This window comes from Bemisia tabaci, chromosome 1 (assembly GCF_918797505.1).
Source record: "Bemisia tabaci chromosome 1, PGI_BMITA_v3".
NCBI classification, from domain to species: domain Eukaryota; kingdom Metazoa; phylum Arthropoda; class Insecta; order Hemiptera; family Aleyrodidae; genus Bemisia; species Bemisia tabaci.
This window is the reverse complement of record NC_092793.1, coordinates 86,242,265-86,265,735: the sequence shown is the minus strand read 5'-3', so window position 1 is coordinate 86,265,735 and position 23,471 is coordinate 86,242,265. Positions and strand designations below refer to the sequence as shown.

The window sequence follows — 23,471 nt, the reverse complement described above, 5'->3', positions numbered from 1 at the left end:
TTAAAACAGCTGAAATCCAGCACCTCCCATTAGACTGGGAGAAAGACCTGGACTATTAGCCCAATTCAAAAAGCCGAAGCCTTCAGCAAGTATCTCGCCGAGGTGTTCAGACCGAATCCTGGACCTTCAGACCCTGAAGACCGAGTTGAACCAGAAAAGGAGATGACTAAGGTCGAGTGTGAGGCTCCAATTCCAATGGGCCCAATTAGGAAGTCAGAGATCGAGTATATTTAATTCAATACGAAATCAAAAATAAAAAAGCCCCGGGCATAAACGGAATAACCTCTGAAATTTTAAAACAATTACCGGATAAAGCTACAAAACAGGGAACTGATATTTATAACGCCATCCTCATATTCCGCCACTTTCCCCCGGAGTGGAAGAGGGCTGAGGTAGTCGGTTCACAAGACTGGAAAACCGGCAAATAATCTCTCATCTTTCCGCCCTATATCTTTATTATCATGTGTTGCCATAAATTATTCGAAACATGTTACCTAAAAAGAATAGGTACTTAACCAAAATTCTCGATGAAAGAAAATTAAATTGCTTACTTAAAAATTGTGTACGTAAAGGTACGACACGTTTCAATGTATAGATTTTACCATTAAAAATACGAATTAGCTTTCCACTATTGTAAAATGTAAATTTGAAACGTGTTGGACATATTTTTTAACAATTTAATTTCTATATCAGCGATTCATTTTTTTCCATTCATACAGTTTTCCTGAAAAAAGTTTCATTAATATAATTCCTTTGTAAATCGCAGATTTAAGTCGAATAATGGCTTCATCACGCAATTATGAAGAGCAACTTTACGTCTGGCAAGCGTGGCATGATGCCATTGGACCGGCGGTAAAAGCCAATTATGAACAATATGTGGAGCTCGCAAACGCGGCAGCAAAGCTGAGTGGTGAGTATCCGTAACGTTTAATCGAATCATCAATTCGGAACTACAAACTTTCTGCTAGGGGTGGGGTAAACATCAAATAAAGGGAGCCTGGGAGGTCCTTAAAGGCACATCTTTTGTCTTTGTGGAACCCTTCAAGCTCAAAATCCAGAGGATCTCCAGTGCAATTATATTTTGAGCTATATTCTCGTGTTCCCACCGCAAAATTGATTGAATTTGAATTTCAAAGATGAAGCATACCTGTGTCACAAACTTATTTAGCAAAATCTTTCATACTTCTTGAGAATTTTACTTGAAAATTTCATGTTCCTTGAGAGCAGGGAAAACGCATATCGGGGGGGGGGGGGGGGGGGGCACTCCTTAGAGCCACTCATGATTCGGATAATTTAAATATAGAGAACAACTTCATTGATCTGTAATTTATTTAACTATCCAACCTCTATAAAGCTGGGAGCAATGTTGCAGGAAATATTGTTCTCGCAATCAAGCTATACGTAACATGATTACGACGTTCAATGCTACAATAATGTTTAAGATCATTCATAAAAAGAGGGTAGGTAATTATAATGATAGGAAAAATGTTTTCAGGGGTATTGATTAGGTCCTAAGATATAATAATACCTACATGCACCAGAATATATCAGGTAGAAAAATATAAATCCCGTGCCCAATCATTCGGAAACCCCTCGCTCAAGAATACCCGAACACGCACGGAGAAACCACCGCGGTATGGCCTCAAGTAATCTCATAGTCTGAAGTGGAACTAATTTAAAGTTACCTACTTTTACATACGATTAAAAATTAAGCTAATTGTAAATAAGAAAACCCGACCAATGAAAAACAAGGTGGTAGAAAAGTGCTGTATCCACACTATTCTGCGGAGAAAGCAAGGTAAAAAAGATGAAGGCCGGTAAAAAATTTGAGCTCCAATGAGTACCAGTGCAAGACTCAGGGAAAAGAGGGTTTAGCTCAGGCAGGTGGACTAGAAAACTAAGTTGAGGTCACTCGAAGGGATCCATATGACGTTTAAGGTCGTTTCAGATCTCATCAGTAGATCTCACTCTTCAGTGGTAAGTCCAAATCCCACAAAATCCGAGACGGCATTATGGTCAAGGCGCGAGACCTGACACAAGAGTGCGATCCTTGCGTCATCTGTCGTCGCTGCTAAACAACTTGCACGACAAAACATCATCATTTTGACGTATAAACAAGACAATTACTATTTATTTTGGGGTTTCCTTGTTTCGTCCTGAAAGTTGTTCAGCAGCGACGGCAGGTAGATGCCGCGAGATCGCCTCATGGTTTTAGGTAGGTATGTCTTCATACCTACCTATTATGTGCAACATCATTCAGATTTTACGACACAACTCTGATGTAAAACCACGGAAAGACGATTAACAAACTTAACCACATCATTTATTAACAGGAATTTTACTGAAATTAAAGGTCATGGAGAATTGTCTGGGGGGTTTTATGTACCTAGGTAACAAAAGCATTAAAACAGGGGGGTTGTTTGTCGTCAACATTACTTAAAATATATCTTGAGTAGGTTTGTGATCAAAGAATGGAAAACGAAATGTTCTCGGATTGGTGTCTCCTTGGGTGATTTTGAAACTCTCTTTACTCTAAGCTTTGCTGATGATCAGGTAGGTGGTGATTGCACAAGATCAGGATGACGGTATATGGTGCGTAAGTTAGCAGAGGAGTACCTATCGAAAGTGAGGTTTGGAAGTCAGTATACATCCAAATCCGAGAAACTGACTTTGCCCAAGTAGCAGTGATCGCGATAAACAGCAATTTTATCGGTAAGTTATTGCGATTATCTCGATGGCAACACATCGAGATACATCGCATTAAAAATCGTGATATATGGCGATTACATCGCTACACATTGCAATTTTTGGTTAGGTAAAACCGCGATCCATTTTCGTCGATAAAATCGAGATTAAATCGCCATTTATTGCGATTTTTATTTCGAAAATATCGCAATACATTGTTGGGCGATAAAAGCGCGATTTCATATCGCGATAAGATCGAGGATAATCGCTCGGATGTTGATGATTTTGGCAATTTTATCGCCGATAAAATCGCAATAATTGCGGATTTTCAAAGAAAACAAGAGGACAATTTACAATGCCGTAGTCAAAAGTAGGTATACTCAGGTAGGTACACCCAGAGATGGAAAGTGAAATTTCACGTTTTGAAATTTCATGAAATTTCACGTGAAATTTCATGAAATTTCACGTGAAATTTCATGAAATTTCACAAGGCCCGAATAAATTTCAAAAAAATTGAAATTTGTTGATTTTTCAAAGAAATATTGTTACTAAGCCTCGGAAACGGTTCAGATGATCCTCCTGCTGATGCAGCAGAATATGGCCCACTAATGAGATGCTACACCCAAAGGAGGGGCACAAGGGGGGTTTTAGAGAAAGTTAGCCCTAACCTAACCTCCAAACCAAATGTAAACAGACATGTACCCAGCAAATCGCGTGGCCGTGGACAAGATTATAAGAACATCACACCCTTTTAGAAACGTTTTACTTTAGTACTTTTATGTTTTCAGAGATGTGAATAATGGCGAAAAAGCCGAAAAGCCGTGCTCGGCTTCATTTTGGTATAAAAAAGGGACCCACTCCCACAGGTAAAGATATAGGTGTGTGCGTGTTTTTTAGCAAATGTTTAGCAATGTTTGTTTAGCAATGTTTTTACAAATAAAATTAAAGTTACTTACGTTTGGAATTACTTGATAAAATTCAAGATGATTGAAAACAATCCATTTTTGAAACTGAGATTTCCGACTCTAAAATATATATGTTGGCAGTTTGGCACTGCTGAGAATAATCTTTATAGTATAATTGTTAAATATGTAGGACATTAAGTTGGTTCAGAAATATACCACTAAAAGTGCCGTTTTTTAGCATTACAATTTTTAGCATCAATTTCTCCAACGTTTCTCAAATAAAAGTCCCCCCCCCCCCTCATAAAAAAACTAGTATTTTCATGCCGATGCGTGGAGGAAATTGTTCTTGTGGTGGAGCGGAGGCACTCAAGTGTCAATGATGCATTATTAAGGACCGAAATTAAGACCCGAAAATTAAGGACCCATGACTTACATAAGTGACATCTGACATGACACCGAAATCTTCGTGATAAAAAACTGAGCTGCTGGAAGAGTGGGTGGTGAGGTTAGGTTAGGTCAGGGGGGGCTGAAAAATCTCAATATCGAGAATCACCGTTTCTAGGCGTTTCTTGGCCTCTTGAATGTATCCTCAAAAGTTTCAATAAATTTCATGAAATTTCACGCGTGAAAGAGGGTTATTCATATAGGCGAAAAATGTACCCAGCCCGGAATGTACGAAACTTTGTGAGCTGATAGTACTAGTAGAGAGAGGCTTATCCCTAGCTCCGTTTTTGCAGGAACCCCAGGGAAACAGCGTTGCCATTTTTTAAAGTCGTAACCTTCAAACACCCATAACTTTCGCAGAAATGCAGTTACAGAGCTTGTATTTATACCAAAAGATGCAAAAAATTACGTCCTATCGACCAATGCCAAAGAAATTTTAATTTGACTCCATTGTTGCCACGTTTTGGCCATTTTTTTAATTTTCGTAATTATTTAAAATCACGTTACCGCCTAAAAAAGTGTTTGCGGTTGGTGGGGATTGAATAAAAACCTATATAAGCGATCCGATATAAGCGTACCGAATATAGTTATGCTTTTCTGATTCTGTGCATGTGAGAGGTTAAATCGCAGCAAAAGCCAAAACGTATGGAACAGAAGCTGCTTACATAAACTTAGATCGATTCTGTGACGGATTCAAGGGATGCTGTGAGCAATCGTCTTGGACTTTCCGCAATTAATACATATCACATCTTAAGTGCAAAGAAAAATTGATGTTCTCGGATCTATTTTTTTTTTAAAAAAACCAATAGGTTCGAATCGTTTCCGTTCACAATAATTGTGTCAGTTTTCATATGTAGAAGGTGCACCACCCTCTTTGACGATATCAAAAGCTGTATCTTATTTCACATGCACGACCTTACAACCGGTGGATTCGAGGCGTGTGCCGATGATTTGAATAAGTTTACTTTTAGTGACTGAATTTGTCAAAATTTACCTCTTTTTTACCAACAAAAGATGGATTTGGTGAGAAATTGACTATAGGCGCGTATCTGAATTTTTGGCTTCATTTAAGGCGAGTAGAGTTTTTCATAAATGGTCCATTCCCTCGGCACTCGTCAAATAGGTACTGCCATGGCTTCAGATTACTTAGATAAAAGAATTTAGCGTAGAACTGTGCGATGATTTGAATTTTTGAATCCTAATAAAATAGGTTTGCCCTCTTTGCTATGGCCCCCGGTGGAGTGAAGACCCACCATCTAAAACGTACTGAACTTTTACTTCATTATCCCGGTACTTACAGCAGGTATTTCAGATTTTTTATCCTCTGTGTCTAAGGCATCTGAACTAGAATTCTGAGTTAATGTGCACTAATCAGCGAGACACCTTACCTACCATTTATGATTTCTCGACTATGATTGTCACCATCATGCATGTCACGCCTCATTTTTGTGTGAAATTAATTTTTCAAATTTCATTCAAACTCCTTGACTAAAAATACGTAGAATTTGATAGACAACCTGCCTTCTAACGTGATTGTTGTTTTTTTGGCTCACCTTCCTGCTTCCAAATTTGGCCGCCATCGTGGATTTGGGGCACCCTCTTTGACAGGGGGGCTCTCATGACTTCATAAATGAAATCTGCGACCAAAATTACGTAAGAAATGATACCTCACTTGCCATGTCACGTGAACATTTCAGAAATCCACCCTCCTGCCTTTCAAATTTAGCCGCCATCTTGAAATTTGGAGCACCCCCTTTGACCGGAGGGCATTTATGACTTCATAAATGAAACCTACGACCAAAATTTCATATAGGGAATGATACCTCACATGAACCTATATGCGCATTTCAAAAATTTACCCTCCTGCCTTTCAAAATTGGCCGCCATCTTGGATTTGGGGCACCCCCTTTGACCGGGGGACTTTTTTGACCTCATATCTGAATTTTACGACCAAAATTACATAGGGATTGATACCTCACAAGACACTATGTGCGCATTTTTAAAAAGCGAAATCCCAGAGGCCTTATTATGGCCGCCATTTTGAAATTTAGACATTTTGGGGGGTGTTCCGGGGGCGGACCGTGGTAATCTTTTGGTATGTTGTTCAGGAGGACCTACTGATGACGTTTACATGGGAAAAGTTTGTTAAGCAATTTGTTCCGGGTTAACCCCCTTTTTTTGGTATTTCTCCTTGACTATATAGATCACTTTTGCCAGTGAGCCGGGCGATATTTTTGAAACCCCAGTAGAAGTGGGACATTGTGACATACTGTGATGTCACAATGACGTCCACTGTGTGTTTCATAAAGCAATGTGATGTCCACTGAACAATCTGCCATCACAGTGGCATCACAGTGATGTCTGAATGGCTAGAATGTCAGAGTGATATCAAAGTTACGTCAGTGTAATATCACAGTGGCATTATGATGATTTGTTCCAAAAAGCATTGTGATGTTTTAAGGACGAGGTAAGTATGTTTCGCTTATCTCAGGGAACGCCGCGCCGGCATGCATGAACATGACGCGAGACTACCCTAGTGGTAGAAAAAATTTAATGAAAGTATACCACTCATATAACGGTTAAGTAACGGGATGTTCAAAGGAAACCGCCGTCGTATAACCGTTATTAATCAAATAATTTTATACATTACGCGAATAACCTTTATAATTAGTTCATATAAAAGTTATTTGTAAAAATGTTTTATATAATCGTTATACTTCAGTCATACATATTTTATATAAATACGCTCTTTGTACATATTTTATATAATTGTTATACTTTGATTATACATTCTTTATATAAATACGCTCTTTATATACTTAACGGTTATATACTTCGTTTATACACTGTGAATTTAGCTCTGCTACTAGGGTATCATACATGTAATCAACCACCACTACAGAAAGAAGAAAGAGAAAGGAGAAGAGTGTGGGAGAAGGTCGGGTGTTGTTATTGTATTGCATCCCAAGTAGCAGAGGTTGCAACAACTTGCAACAAAATCGTTTGATTCTTGCAACTAATAGATTGATGTGCAGATTTCCTACTCCCTCCCCGAAGGAGCTATCATTGTCGAAACTAGTTGCAATTAAGTTGAAACATGTTTCAACTTCAAAGTATTGCTGGTTGCCTATCTATAGATTTTAAACAACTTTGGTGCAGCAATTTAGCAATCTCAGCAGGTTGCAGCTTCGTCTTCCGATCGGATCGCCGAAAATCGGCACTTATCGACCAAAAGTTGACCGAAAGTTGCAACTTTGTTGCAACTAATACCAACATTGTTTCAACTTTCTGCAACTTTTTCATTGAAAATGCTACTTCCCAAGTAGCACTTTTCAAAGTTAAAGGTACAAGAAGTTGAAACAATATTGGTTAAAAGTCGCAACTAAGTCTCTGCAACTCTCAGTCAACATTTGGTCGATAAGTGCCGATTTTCGGCGATCTAATCGGAAGAAAAGTCGCAACTTATAGCAACTGAATTGCATGAATCTTGCAACTTATCGACGTTGCCAAAATCATCCCTGCTAAAAATGACCATGTTGGTAACAAGTTGGTCTGGCCCAACACGGTAGCAATACGGTGAATGGAACCTGTTATCATATATGATGTCAACATGTTATCACCATGTTGTCAACATGTTACGAATATGATATCACACACTAAAATAAGTTCCAAATGCCAAAATGCTTAAATTTAGGCGCGCTACACGTTCTTAGGCGAAATTTTCATTGCGGACACCAGAGAAGTGCCGCCGAGAGAATCGGACAATCGCAATGTTCGCCAGAATAAAGCCGCGCTGCGCCCGAGTTCCCAAGCGGTCACTTATCGAAGTACTAACTACGCCCGACGTTGCTGGCCTTCGGTGATCCCCCGAGTGTCGCTGCCACTCCGCCACGGACGCTCGCGTCGGGGAGGAGGCTAATTTAGCACTAATAAACGTCCCCAGATCTGGTTCAATGATTAGAAGCAATGATATTCTTGCAATTTTGTACACCATTCAGTTTCACAAAGAAGGATACGAAAATAATATAAAGTAGATCAAGTTTTTGAAAGAGAGGAGTACGAACAACACATGAAAAAAATAAAATAAAATATGGACGGATAAAGAGTTATTAAAAATGAAAATATTAAAAACGAAATAAGATAAATAAATAATATAAATTAATGAAACATGAATAATATTATTAATAACTTATTATAATATATTATAATTTATTAAATTATACTTGCGGTGGCCCACGCCTCGTCTCATCGTCTCGCCAGGAGGACACCTCTTTTTCTCGCCGATCTCGTTTGAAATCGAAAGTCCCCCTTCCCCGGTCGAGAACTTGAGAAGTCGAGACGCTCAATGAGACAGAGTATTAGGTTGGGTTGTGCAAGGGCCGCATGGACTTTGAAAAATAGAGGTCTTGTCGTTCCGTTTATTACTGGGGAGATTTGCCGTCTAGGAACACCCCCCCCCCCCCCCCCCGGGATCGTCTTCTCCGCATAAGTTGTCACTTTTTGCCTTTCTTCACAATTTGCAACAATAAGAAATGAAAAATAAAATATTCAAATGAAATACAATAACTCTGATGAACTTTACAGGAAATTGTTTCAGGAAAGAGTGGGATTTTCTATAAAAAAAAGGCAACTGCAGACTTCAATTTTGTATGCCTTCTTTCACAGGTTATCTGAAGTCGCCAGATAATGCTGAAAATCAGCACTTTTCTTCAATTAAACCCATATTAAATATTCACATTTTGTGGCACAACCTGGCAACTTTGGAAGTATCTACTCGTTGTTTTATAGGTCATTCACACACTTACTTTTTTGCCGGCAATTCGAAAATAAGTACAAAAATAATGAAATGTTATGACACACTGATACTTGCAGAACATTAAAACTTAAGGTGATTCGAAGGAAGCCATACTTTGTGTCGGAGCGACGAGCGATATATCGCATCAATTCGTTCCATAATTTCAGCAACTCGTCATTTTTTTCCGAAATTTGAAATCGCACTTCTCTTGTCATGAGACTAAAGAAGTCATGTATCAAATTTGACAAAGAAATTCAACGTATTAAAGATGAAGTTTTTTTCAGAGGAAAAATATCGCGCATTCGAAAGCACTTTTGATATCAGTATCGAGTTCTTTGGGTGGACTCATTCCTAGAATTTCTTCACTTAAAAATGACCTAACGTGGCTCAAGATAAAGCATGATATGATAAAATAAAAAATACTAATTTAAAAAGTCACAATAAAGCATAAGATTTTCTAAAAGTACATAAACAACAGAAACCGGCAGACTTTTGGTGCCCTTGCAAGAAATTAACGCCGTCGTCGGGGCGCTTTAACTCTTATGAGCCCTGTCCACAACGCTCTCGTCCCATCCTCGCGGCTCATGAATCCCGCATTCAGTTGGCACATAGTTCTGTATGATAGAATGTAATATCCCGCTTTTCCAATTCTTCAAAAGTAATCACGCCCTCTTTTACATTGTTTCTTATGCAGATTTTTAGAGCACACCTCATATTTTTCACCTGCTCACAGTTCTGTTTGATAGAAATACGTCCATTTTATCCCCTTCTTTTCGTAGAAGTCTTCTAGAAGTCATATGATCTGTTTTCAATAACTTAATAATGGGGTCATTGACCTACAGCTTCTCTCTCGTTGCCGGTCACATACCTTAAACTTTCACACCACTATACGAGGAATCGATGATTGTAACTTCATAGCTTGAAAAATGGGCTGCATCTTGCAATTTGGAACTAAAAATTCTAGCCCGGTTTAAAAACAACGTATGTGCCATTAGTTTCCCTATGCACATAAGTGTTTTTTCAGATGAGCCAGAATTTATAGCTCCGAATTGCAAAATGCAGTTTGTTTTTGTTAAAGAGTAACTCTACGAAAGCATTAAGATAAGCATGAATGCTGCTGAAAAATTGTGGTATGTGGACGGAGTAACGGGTTTGTCCGAGAAAACATCCTTATGAGAAACTGGGATTATTTTCAGACGTGCCTTACACAAATTCCGGTATATTTTTGACAGCGGAACCCAAAAAGGACCTTCGTTTTAATGCATCATCTGCGAATTTTTTGAAAAATTAATTTCTTCCTAGGAAAGCTAAGTTTTAAACGGAAATGCCGATTTTTTTCTGGTTATAGGTAACCTTATTTACCAGCATGACCGCTCACACCTCTCTCAAATCACTTCACAACTTTCTAACAACTTAGAAATAAGAATTATTTGTTGAAAAGTGCTGATGAAATGGGAAATGTATGAAGAAAGTTAGCAAAAATGCAAAGGTTTAAAGCCAAAGCCCCCCCCCCCCCCCCCCCGGGAAAATTGAGTCCAAATCACAAGCGTAAAAAACGATTAAGAACTTTTAACAAGAACGGAGGAAAGTAACAATAAAAAATTATAGGGCCCGCTAGAGACTCAGGTGAATCCGACGTAGAGTGAAGAACTTTTAGAAATTTATTTATTTATTTTTAATTACCTACTGAAAAACCATTAATGATTAAAAAGAGACTCAATTAAGTAGAAGCATGGAAGGAAGAAGAACCAAACGATAAAATGATCAAACGTATTCAGCAGAACCACATCAGAGATGGCCTACTTTTTATTTAAGTGGTAATTTTTCAGCCAAAACCAAGTAGGTAATATCCTGACTTAAAACGTCGTATGTATGTATTCTAGTTTTAGTTCCAAGAGAAAACTTGCAGCAACCTGAAGTGGGCTCAGGATAATTCTGTTTAAATCCGTTCAAATGTGAGAAAGTAACACTTTAGTGAGAGCGAAAGAAAGTTTAAAAAAACGGAGTAGCGCATGTGAAGGTAACGGAGGGTGCCTTGCTGCCTTGCCGTCAGGGATTTAGAGCTGAGGTTTGAGGGAGCATCATAAACGGAGCCGCATCGGCGCGCGAGGCGGAGGCCCGGCGCGGACTTTCATGCCGCTTCGATCAGTGCGCCGGTGAAGCCGACTCCCGGCTCCTTTTCTGATGCTGCATCAGTTTTGATGCTGAGTCCAGCATCAAAATTAGCGGCCTCAATTAGCAGACGCGTCGGACGCCAGCGCCCCGGCGTGGGCCACCGCGCCAATGGGAAACGTAAACAAAGGGGTGTTCCGCGAATTCATCGCCGAGTCCGAGGGTCGCGGTCTTCTGGGACAGCCCCGTCGGTAATTAAGCTGGGTGGCGGGTCCGAAAATTAAGGCCGTATCGGGCCGCAAGCCGACGGTCCGGCCTCAGAGGCTGAGGCCCATGAGCCAGCATCAAACCTCAGCATCAGCGCTTGAGGCTGGCTCGGTCGGCTCTCCAGCATCGGGCTTCAATGCCCGAAGCCGGCGGCCGGCAGGTTGAGCGCATCAGGCTCGGAGCCGTATGCCCGAACGGCCGCTACCTGGGCGTACGGCATTGATGCTGAAGCTACGAGTTGATGCTGTACAGCATAACCTCATGAGGCGCCTCAAATGCCTGCTTGCCGTGCCGCGAGAAGCGCGAAGCGCTGAAATAAGTAGGCAGCTTATCCGCAAGCCTAGGAGAGGACGCACAATGTGTAAGCGGATGTATCGCAACGAACTCGGAAGGTGGTGAATCTGTGGAAAGTGAGAGTGACGAAATGAAACCAGGAAGAGGGTGAACCGTCGAGGTGACCGCGGAGGAGAAGGGTTCTACAGGTGAGAGGACAGCGGGAGGGAGGAGGAAAGTTCTAAGAAGTGGACGCCGAGGAAGGGTTGAAAACACAGCCCCGTGCAACTAGCCGACCGGCAGCCGGGCCCGGGGAGCTGGCGTCCGACGCGTCTGCTAATTGAGGCCGCTAATTTTGATGCTGGACTCAGCATCAAAACTGATGCAGCATCAGAAAAGGAGCCGGGAGTCGGCTTCACCAGGTGAAGCCGCCTCAACGGCATATGCGCTCCCCCGGCGCACTGATCGAAGCGGCATGAAAGTCCGCGCCGGGCCTCCGCCTCGCGTGCCGATGCGGCTCCGTTTATGATGCTCCCTCAAACCTCAGCTCTAAATCCCTGCGCTGAATACAACGACGTTCATAATTTTAGTTCAGATTTCAATAAAAACACGTATTTTCCATTATTTCAGGTGAGGTATGTGAGATTTTATATCAAACTTTTTACTTATGAAAAGTTAATGACTGAAATTGGACACTCTTCGTAGAATTCCCCATCTTCTAATGATGTCCCTTTCATATTATAGGAATTTCAAAAATGCAGTCGGGTAATTGATTATTTCCACTATTATACGCCCTGTTCAAAGTGTGAAAAGGGATGATAGGTAGCTTGTTTATTATGCTGGATCACGTTGCTAGAAACTGTTGACGGGCTATGTAAAAAATAGTCTTTTGTAAACATGATACCCTCGACAAATTATGGGCTTTTGCAGTACCTACCAAAGTCTTGACCGTAAAGCAGTTACGCTTTAGGTAGTTGAAAATTGAATTTTTTTGGGGGGAAAAAACCCTGGTAACAGTTTTTGTAACAAAATATGAGTTCAAAAGATTAATAGTCGTAAAGTGAACCATTCGAGATTGACATTTGGACGGCGTCTCTAAGTCCTGTAGGTAATCTGTTGAGCACAGCGACAGGCTCCCTATGTTAAGGTGCGCGAAAGAGCGGATAAAAAAATAACTCGCGATTTCGACGACATAGCATTTATTATTTCAAAATACGCGAAAAGATGAAGCTCATCGAGAAAAAACACGCTCAAACTTTGGATCCAGCGAAAAGCCAAAAAAAAAGAAAAAAAATGATAGAAAAATAAAAATCCAGTGATCTCCGCGACGACCCTGCGCTCACCAGCGCTCTCCTCATAGCCTCGCTCCCCTAACGTCGCTCCCCCCTCCTGTGATCAGCCGAGAAATCCGCTCCTCTGATTGACCACGGGAATTTCTGCAGGGATGCTGCGAGGCAAACCTGAAATTCCCCCAGCTAACAGAGCAGCTTGCCAACTGCATGTCGGTACAACAATTTACTACGAAAAATTGAAGTAATTCCAAATGAGCCAAGTGTAGGTACCTGTGCCAATTGGACTGCATTTTGCAATTTGGACCTATAAATTCTGGCTCATCTGAAAAAACACTTATGTGCATAGGGAAACTAATGGCACATACGTTGTTTTTAAACCGGGCCGGAATTTATAGGTCCAAATTGCAAAATGCAGTCCAATTTACGAAGACAATCAGTCAGCAATTAAAGTATCCCATCAGTTTGAGCAACCAAAGAGATTAAAACACGTTGATGTCATACACCCTTTTATAAAAGAGCTTATTCAAAATTCTGTTATTCCTGTTAAATTTCTGCCCTCGAAAAATCAGCTAGCAGACATTTTGACGAAACCATTAAACAAAGTGTTTTTTGAGAAAATGAGAATTCCTATTCTAAATTCTTGCTCGCCTACTGATAAATTTTCTATTTGTTTTTTAAGCATTTCTATTGTATCTGTATTTGTCCTGACGGTGCACGTCGGCAGTCACAGAACTCGGTTTGCGACGTTGAAGACTTCCTGTCATACTTTTTTTTTAAACGGGAAACTACTCGACGGCAATTCTTTAAAATTGCGGTGATTTTTCTTCTCTGTGCGAAGAAAATTTTGCAAAAACTTCAAGGAATGATGTTAATTTGTTTTCCTTATAAAAAATAACATACCTAGAGGCGGCGATTTTCAGACACCGCAAACTCTAAAAGCACGGGGGAAAAAGAAGCCTTGTTTGGCACTGGACGCTTGTGTGAGTGTGTAAATGAGCGCGGGAATCCATGGCGGCAAACGGAAATTTGATTTGAACTTGTCCTCTTGATTTTTCCACCTTTCTTCTTCTTAAACGTATTTTAAATGCCTAAAACGAATACCTAGGTATATTAAGAAAGTTGAGACTGCGTCCTATTATGATACACCTACTTTTGCTCGGTAACAGGCAGTAATCTCAGATATAGTTAGTTTTTCTTCTGATCATGGTGGTTCTGCAGGTTCAAACAGGCCGTTACAGTCGTAGATGACCGTTACTCCCAAATGAAATTAATCGGTCGACGACGGACCAAAACTAACCTAAAGTTTTTTTTTTTTTTTTTTGCTGGTTTAGTGGCTTATATTCCGTTGGAACCTACAGCCATCGATAGACAGTATTTATTGTCCTTAGACATCATGGGATTTAGGCACATCCATGCTCCAGGCTTTCAAATTTTCAGGGATTAAGGCCGAGAGGAATCTGTTTCTGCAGATCCACTCGTCAGTTCCATGAAAATTTGTCGCCACCACCGGGATTCGAACCCGGGACCTATTGGACCTAGAATACTTTGTTTCCGCAATTTTATTTAGTTCCCGCCCTACATTTGAATTTCAAACTTGTCCCGATTTCGTCGCCAATCCTCTAGCCAATAGTGGAGGTGGTTGAAAAGAAGCCTCATTTTTTGCTTTTAGCGCTCCGTCTCTGTTATGTCGGTATGTATGAGATTTTTCTTGTTTACGCGAATTCTATCGTGGTGGGGGGGGGGGAGTAAGCCCCCCCCCCTAAACCCCCCTAAATTGCTCAGAATTCCGACTTTTCTGCAAATTTTCTCACTTTTACCCGAAAAGGCTTGATTTTAGGGCAAAACTCTACATAACCATTCTGAAAGCTCGTAAAATTCTGGTCTAGAAAAGCTTTAAGTGACTTTCGCCATTACCCGCGGTTCCCCAAAATGGGGGGGGGGGGGCTTAAAAGGTCAAAATATCTCAAATTTCCGCGAAAATGACCGTTTCGCCACGATTTCTCGCCAATAACGCGGAGAAGGTTGGTAATATCGTAACATTGTTTATCCCTAAAATGATAGAGCATTACTTTTTTATACGAGGGGCGGCCTAACCCCTCGTGAGGGGAGGGGGGCCCCCCAGCAGTACCCACCCTATAAAAACCGTCAAGATTGGCCGCTTCCTTGATGTAGCGTTATGCGCAAAAATGGGCGGCTAAATGAAAACAAGTGCGTTTGTTCTGAGAGAACATCAGTGTGACTTCTTGTGGGAGGTGACAGGGAGGAGGGAGGTACATCCTCCTCCCTCCCCCTCCCCCTCCCCCAAAAAATAATCACGAAAAACTTTAATGAAACGCGCAAAATTCCACTTTGTTAGGCGACTTTCAGGGCTTGTCATTAAGACGCTTTACACTAACATAATTTGACGAGTGGGGGGGGGAGAAGGGTTTATCCTCCCGCCTTCTCTTCCACCCCCTCCCCCTCCCCCCAAAAAATAATCACGAAAAAATTTAAATAAACGCGAAAATTCCATACTGTAAAAGGCGACTTTCAGGGCGTATCATTGTCACGCTCACAATAATATAATTTAATGAGGGGAGGGGGTGGCGTTCGACATCTTAGCCTCCCCAGCCAACATTAAAAAAGGGTGGGGGAGGGATAATTTAAAAACGTCACTTGCTTAATAATAGGAGGGACGGGGAAACGTAGCTGCAGTAGGAGAATTTTAAGATGTGAACGGATACGTAATTAAATCAGGGAACGTAGAGATACTATTTCATTTTTTGGAAATTACTGAAATTGAGGGGAGCTTATTCGTAATTGACGGAAATGTACATTCTGAAGCGTATGTCAACATTTTTGAAACGTTTGGAGAATAGGCTGAAAAATTATTGGATCGTTTGCCGAAGTATTCAATCATTCATTTGGTCTTAATCTTAATTTCGGTCACATCTTAAAATTCTCCTACTGCAGCTAGGTTTCCCTGTCCCTCCTATTATTAAGCAAGTGACGTTTTTAAATTATCCCTCCCCCACCCTTTTTTAATGTTGGCTGGGGAGGCTAAGATGTCGAACGCCCCCCCCCTCCCCTCATTAAATTATATTATTGTGAGCGTGACAATGATACGCCCTGAAAGTCGCCTTTTACAGTATGGAATTTTCGCGTTTATTTAAATTTTTTCGTGATTATTTTTTGGGGGGAGGGGAAGGGGGTGGAAGAGAAGGCGGGAGGATAAACCCTTCTCCCCCCCCCCTCGTTAAATTATGTTAGTGTAAAGCGTCTTAATGACAAGCCCTGAAAGTCGCCTAACAAAGTGGAATTTTGCGCGTTTCATTAAAGTTTTTCGTGATTATTTTTTGGGGGAGGGGGAGGGGGAGGGAGGAGGATGTACCTCCCTCCTCCCTGTCACCTCCCACAAGAAGTCACACTGATGTTCTCTCAGAACAAACGCACTTGTTTTCATTTAGCCGCCCATTTTTGCGCATAACGCTACATCAAGGAAGCGGCCAATCTTGACGGTTTTTATAGGGTGGGTACTGCTGGGGGGCCCCCCTCCCCTCACGAGGGGTTAGGCCGCCCCTCGTATAAAAAAGTAATGCTCTATCATTTTAGGGATAAACAATGTTACGATATTACCAACCTTCTCCGCGTTATTGGCGAGAAATCGTGGCGAAACGGTCATTTTCGCGGAAATTTGAGATATTTTGACCTTTTAAGCCCCCCCCCCCCCCATTTTGGGGAACCGCGGGTAATGGCGAAAGTCACTTAAAGCTTTTCTAGACCAGGATTTTACGAGCTTTCAGAATGGTTATGTAGAGTTTTGCCCTAAAATCGAGCCTTTTCGGGTTAAAGTGGGAAAATTCGCAGAAAAGTCGGAATTCTGAGCAATTTTGGGGGGTTTAGGGGGGGCTTACTCCCCCCCTACCACGATAGAATTCGCGTAAACAAGAAAAATCTCATTCTACTAGTCGAGAGCTTCAAGAAAGTCACCACCTTTAAAATTCCCACGGGGGGGGGGGGGGGGGAGGGTTACCCCTTGCTGGCCCAGGGTCTATTTCGGGACTTCAGCATTCTACTGTTGACTTACCTACATGGTTGATGTTCAACAACGTGTTGGCAGTTCCGTTTTGCAAACAAGACGAAAATGGCCGACGTTTGGGAAACTTGTTTGTGTCATGACTTCATCCGAAGCTCATCATCGACCATGTAGGAAGGTCAACAGCCAAAACTAGGGTGATGACTGTTGCTCCCTAGTAATTGTCCATAAGGAATTATTGAAACCCCGAAAGTAAAAGCTTCCACCTGTCGCCAAGGCCAGTGCCACCGAGTGGCCACCGAGGCCAGTGCTGCCGCGATAGCGAAGAGAGCCGTAAGTGCAAAATTATCGAAATCGAGTTTTCTTCAAAATTCGTCTAAACTCTTTTAGATGAAATTACTGAGACAACTAAAACAGCAAAATTCATCCTAATTTAATGAAAAACGAGCCGTATCAAAAGGCCGTAAGTGCACAAAAAATGACACAGTTTTTTTCAAGACAGCCGTAGATGCATGAGAGCCAATGAAAACAGTGCTTTCCAGTAAAGTGCCGCCCTCTTCTTCCAATATCTAACCTGAAAATGTGTTTGTTGTGCGTCCAAAACGCAATCACGAAAGCATGTAGAAGATACATAGAGTACATAGAGTCGTAATGTAAGTGGGAGAGGTGGCGCCACTTTTAAGCATTTTCCATGTCCCGAATTCCGAGACTCCTGTGTGACGCCGGGTCACTTTTTCGATACATAATCGATTGTTTGCGATACACAGGTACCCGGCCATCCGATGAAAACAACAACAACAACAACAAAGGAGATAGGAATTACCACGTATTCCACACCGCCATTTTGGATCGAAAATGTATCGAAAAAGCGACCCGAACTCGGCGCACACCGGGCTCGGAATTCGTCGAGCAGAACATGGCGCCAGCTCTCCCATTTACATTACGACTCTATGTTCTCTATGAGAAGACCGCACTTACGGCTGTCTTGCCTAACAATATAGGTAACCTAGCATGAAAATGAAAAATACCCTTTTTATGGAATGGAAATAAAATCCGTCGATTTTCAATCACCCATACGATTTCTAGGAGTCTTCCGGACGATTAGTGGTAATTTGACAAAGAACGGAGGCTTCTTTCAATAAAATGTTCTTGTCAGAATCTTCTGAGCCCGTTTTCTCAAAACTTCATTTTTGCACTTACGGCTCTCTTCGCTATCACGGCAGAGTGAAGGGTCTCTTGTCTCTGCACCAGGAGCAACAATTAGGTTGGGACGAAGGTAGTCGGTTTCTATGGCTTCTTATGGGACTATGTTGCTGAATACGGACTTCTAACAAAAGAACCAACTATTTGAAAATCTGTGCCAAGATTTGGAACTTAGCCATTCATCAAGTGTGTTTATACGATTAAAATTTCAGCGCTAAATCATTTATTTTAAAAACTCCCGTAGGATTCCATGTATTGGAGGTTATGGCGAAGATAGCAATCGGCCATTTCCACTCCCCGTCCACCTATCGAACGACCGCTCCATGTATGTTACGGTTTTTCGTAGGCCACCACCAATCTCTAGTCTCTAGATCGTTATCCATTGGTCGATTGAAATTTCCTCTTATCACTGCGGAGTTCAGTGATGCAAAGGAGCTAACAAAAAAAGAATGACAAAGTCCATGTTGGTTATATTCACCTGATGTCCATTCTAAGAGACATGCTTACATTAAATGATGTGCTCTGAGAAAGCTGAACATTGTTATTGATTAGGTAGTTTCATTTTTTACAGACCTCCTAACTCATCCTTTTGACGAAAATATGTTTCTTTCCGTCCAAAAGCAAGTGTAAAGGACTGAAAAAAATAGCAACTCAACCAAGTCCGGACCCTAGGTATTTTTTCTAAGTTGGCGACTTCGAATACTTAAAGTATAAGTTCAACCAAAACGCGTCACATACCTGCGGTGAAAAAAATGTTGCTGGATAGATCTGATGTCTCCTGAGGTGTACAAAAAAGATATACCTATGATGTTTAAGAAATTAATTTAGTATAGTCAAAAAAAAAAGAAAAAAGATGTCTCTCAAGAAGGACCCCTGGCCACAAAGGGTTGAAAGCCAAAGTTGTCACCTTTTCGCGACCCAGCAAGTTGTGAGGAAGGTCCCCTCGTGATAAGAGTGGAAGTCAGCATCTGACCTGCAAAATCGCAATTCTATTATTTCAAGTGCTCCACCCACACAGAGTCAAACTGACGAGTAGGTAATTTTCGAAATTATTTATTAATAATCAAGAGACTTTAGTGCTCACTATAAATGCCATCAGGCAATAATTTTTTACATACTGAATGAATGTTTAGGTACGAGTATGTTAATTCCAATAATTTGTGTTTGCAGGAAACATGTGGGCACAGAATTGGAAGAACATCATTGACTTGATTTTGCCGTATCCCGGTAAAAGGAGGTTGGACGTCACTGCAGAGATGGTGCGCCAAGGATACGATCCTGCTAAGTAATTAAACTATTTCTCTTTAAAACGTGACTAGAAATATTTCTGCATGAAACCATTAACTCCGAAGAATGAATAGAAAGAGTTCAACAGAAGTGCACGAAGTCAAATCAAGTCTGCACCGAGAAAAAGAGGTTCCGAATTTTATTTTTTTAAAACATTCAATGTTTAAGGTGATTCGTCAAGCTCAAGTGACGTGGTCGAACTGGCATGCGATATATCGCATCTTATAGGTCAAAAATCTCGGCAGATTTTGAATTTTCAGCAAAAAAAAGGACGATAGCCCCTGCGCATGAGCCTGAAGAATCATTCTAAACCCAAAAATCGGCAAAATTCAGAGAAATGAAAGCAGGATAGTGTTTGGAAAAAAACCTCGCATTCGATTCAGCTATATATCGATTTCGGTATCGAATGCGAGGTTTTTTTCTAAACACTATCCTGCTTTCATTCTCTGAATTTTGCCGATTTTTGGGTTTAGAATGATTCTTCAGGCTCATGCGCAGGGGCAATCGTCCTTTTTTTTGCTGAAAATTCAAAATCTGCCGAGATTTTTGACCTATAAGATGCGATATATCGCATGCCAGTTCGACCACGTCACTTGAGCTTGACGAATCACCTTAAGCCAAAGTTTGACGAATAATTTCATATTCAAAATATAATTCCTTGAGTATAGGTAAACATTTAACACGAGAAAAATTGCGACTAGTTGAACCAAAAACTATCAGTACTACTGACTGGGTGGATTTCTGTAGAGTTTCATTTCGCTGTTGCCGGATGATTTTGAACCGGTAATCTATGGAACATGTTTGACTAATTTTTTTTTACACTCTGGGTGATCTTAAAAAATTGTTAAATCTATTATGAAAGTCGGAGCACACTTTCGGGAATTTTTTGGGCAGTACAAATGTCAAACGTCACAGAGGGATAAAACTCGAAAGTCCCGTTTACATACTCGACGCCTTTATTGCACAAAACAAGTAACGACCGGCACACGCCATCTTTCCAATTTTGCGTTACCTACTTGCCACTAGTTTAGAATTTCCGCGTGCGACAAAACAACGACGTCCCATAATCTGATGGATGAGGATCTCAAAGAGGGAGAAGTAGGAAAGTAAAACTACATTTTTAGGCCTTTAACCGCCACAGGTATAAGTTATGGAGACCTGGCATTGATCCCGCACGGAGGCCACACAAACTAAGGACTAATCAGGTGACTTGGTAGTGGACTGCCAACCTAATAGATTGACGTACTACCAACTCAACCTAACATAACATAACATATAGATTTCTAACATTTAGAAAAAATCAACCTTCGGTATAAGTTATTCCAAATTTGATGAGTCATTTTTCTAAAAATATTGGTGAGTATAGGTACTTACCTATACGATCATCGTATCGTCCGCGAATCGTAAAAGGCACCTCTTTTGGCTAAATTTAACGTTGAAGGACATACCTCCGTTCCACAGTGCAGTTTCCTTATGGACGGATAGGAAATAATTAATATTTGATCGAATAATGCATGGAATTCAGTGAAAGAGCCTCCTAAAAAAGACGCTGATTTTGGCCCCTTTTTAGGTATTCAATTCGACCATCGGACCAACACTGGAAAAAAAACCTGCTTGGACCAATGCAATGGTGCATTGACTCAAGAGTCCAGGTGCATTAAAAGCGGCGACAAGAAACATGCTTCTTGGATCTAGCATCCGAAAGTTGTTGAACCAAGAAACCTGGTTTCTTAATTTAAAATTCCATCGTTTCTTGGATCAAGATTTCTGTTTTCTTAGATCAGGATTTCCAAAAATTGATCAGGAGCGCACTCTACTTGTGAAGAGTACAAGTTTTCTGTTCACACATCATCAACTATTTAGTGGTTTATTCAGTACATACAAGTATTACACAAGTTAATTAGAGAGACAAGAGACATATATTAAACAATTTGACTTACCAATCGAGAGATGTTGCGGCGTAAAATCTCGAGCGGACCTGTGGAGATACGAACCCACGGCGCGCGGCGACTGGATTCACAGCCGAGCGCTCTACCAACTGAGCTATAGCTGCTGATGAAGAGTGAGGTCGAAATATCCCTACAAACCCTTCTAGGAGCGACTAGTAGTTATGCAGCTTGTTCTTCGTCCTTACTACTTCATTCAGAGCACTTAAACCTTTTCGAAACTAAAACTTTCTAAGTTTCATCCGTAAAGTTATTTTTCAGCCCTCGTATTTTGTCCTTTAAAATACCTAGAAAGTATGAATTATATAAAGCTACTGTACCGAGATTTCAACAGGTTCAATCCTGTCGCGTGACGTCACAGCATTATAGATGAAATTTCAGGTTTTAGGGGGTATTTATCGACGGATTTACTTGAAACTTTCTGACCGGGGGTACTTTTCGACGGGAAACTCGAATTTTTGGTCAGATTTTCAAAATTTCAAAATCCAAGATGGCGGCCGTGGCCTAAAATGCTAAGTCAGCTCCTGTTCGCTCGATTTTCGTGAAACTCGTTTGCCATGGGTACTTTTCGACGGGAAACTCGAATTTTTGGTCAGATTTTCAAAATTTCAAAATCCAAGATGGCGGCCGTGGCCTAAAATGCTAAGTCAGCTCCTGTTCGCTCGATTTTCGTGAAACTCGGTATCCGTGGGTACTTTACGACGGGAAACTCGTATTTTTGGTCAGATTTTCAAAATTTCAAAATCCAAGATGGCGGCCGTGGCCTAAAATGCTAAGTCAGCTCCTGTTCGCTCGATTTTCGTGAAACTCGGTATCCGTGGGTACTTTACGACGGGAAACTCGAATTTTTGGTCAGATTTTCAAAATTTCAAAATCCAAAATGGCGGCAGTGGCCTAAAATGCTAAGTCGGCTCCTGTTCGCTCGATTTTCGTGAAACTCGGTATCCGGGGATACTTTTCGACGAGAAACTCGAATTTTTGGTCAGATTTTCAAAATTTAAAAATCCAAGATGGCGGCCGTGGCCAAAGATAACATTTTCGCCACTATTCATCACTTCGTTCTCACAGTAATTCTTTAAATGTGGACTCATACATCTTAAGTTAAGAAAAGCTGAACTATTAAACCGAACCCTCCTCCCCTCCAAGTGGTTGATTTACGAAACGTAAAGGGTTGATTCAAGAAATCTGAAAGCTTGATTCAAGAAACCTGAAAACTTCATTCAAGAAACCTGAGGCTCTTGGAAGGAGTTAAGAGTTAATCTTGAGTTAAGATTCAGAACTCTTCTTTTAAGAAACCAAGTTTCTTGCATTTAGAGTCCGGGTGCTGGCATCTTAATCCAAGAGTCCGTTTTCTTAACTCAAGTGTCAAGTCTCTTGGTTCAATGCAATATCGGCTTGGATCAAGAGAAAAATTTCCAAGAGTGCACATAATCTTATTTTAAGATTTCATTTTTTTTCCAGTGAAGGTTTAAATGGAAGCTTATAGTAACAGAAAACTCAGGAAAAAATTTCAAGATGAGTATAGGAACCGTTTTCGAGTTACCAGGGGGGGGGGGCAAAGGGGTCACAATCTGGCCTAATTTTTTGCTGTTTTCTTGTAGAATTGATGTATCGGCGGGGTTCTTATCGTTGTTTACGCATGTGTAGCAAATGGATTCCTACGTGTTTTTACACGTAGAATCGATTTTTAACGTTGCCGAATCGATATAATGATCAGTTAAATCGATTTTGAACGATTTTTTAAGGAAAATCGATGCTATTTCAGGATCGAAATTGTTTATTTTCGATTCATGAATGAATAAATGCACCTGAAATGACTGAAGCACATGTAACCCTATGTATTTTGACACGGAAAATTGATTTTTAACATTGACGAGTCGATTTATCTACAGTTTGTATCGAATTTTTGCGACTTTTTACGGAAAATCGATGACTTAGCGGAATTAAAATCGGGTTTGCTCCATCCGAGATCGGAGATATGTACCCAACATGATTGGAGCACATCGACTCTTACGAATTTTTATACGTGGAATCGATGTTTAACCTCGATAAGTCGATATATCGATCAATTGTATTGAATTGATGCAATTTTTTGCGGAAAATCGATGGTTTATCGGGATTGAGATCGGTGTCTCTCCGTCCAAGATCGGAGAAATGTACCCTTCATGATTGGAGCACATCAATTCTTACGTAATTCTGCACGTAGAATCAATTTTAAACGTCGACGCGTCGATATATCGATCTGAC

General features: G+C 40.8%; 1 protein-coding gene across 1 annotated transcript in view; it reads left to right on the top strand.

Moving 5' to 3' along the window:
- The window catches only part of LOC109031665 (angiotensin-converting enzyme), a 115,649-nt gene that overhangs the window by 20,736 nt on the left and 71,442 nt on the right, over positions 1-23,471 (top strand). The window contains exons 5-6 of the mRNA XM_072296650.1: positions 767-910; positions 19,162-19,276. Of these exons, the coding sequence (XP_072152751.1) occupies positions 767-910; positions 19,162-19,276 (259 nt within the window). The remainder of the gene's footprint in view (positions 1-766; positions 911-19,161; positions 19,277-23,471) is intronic.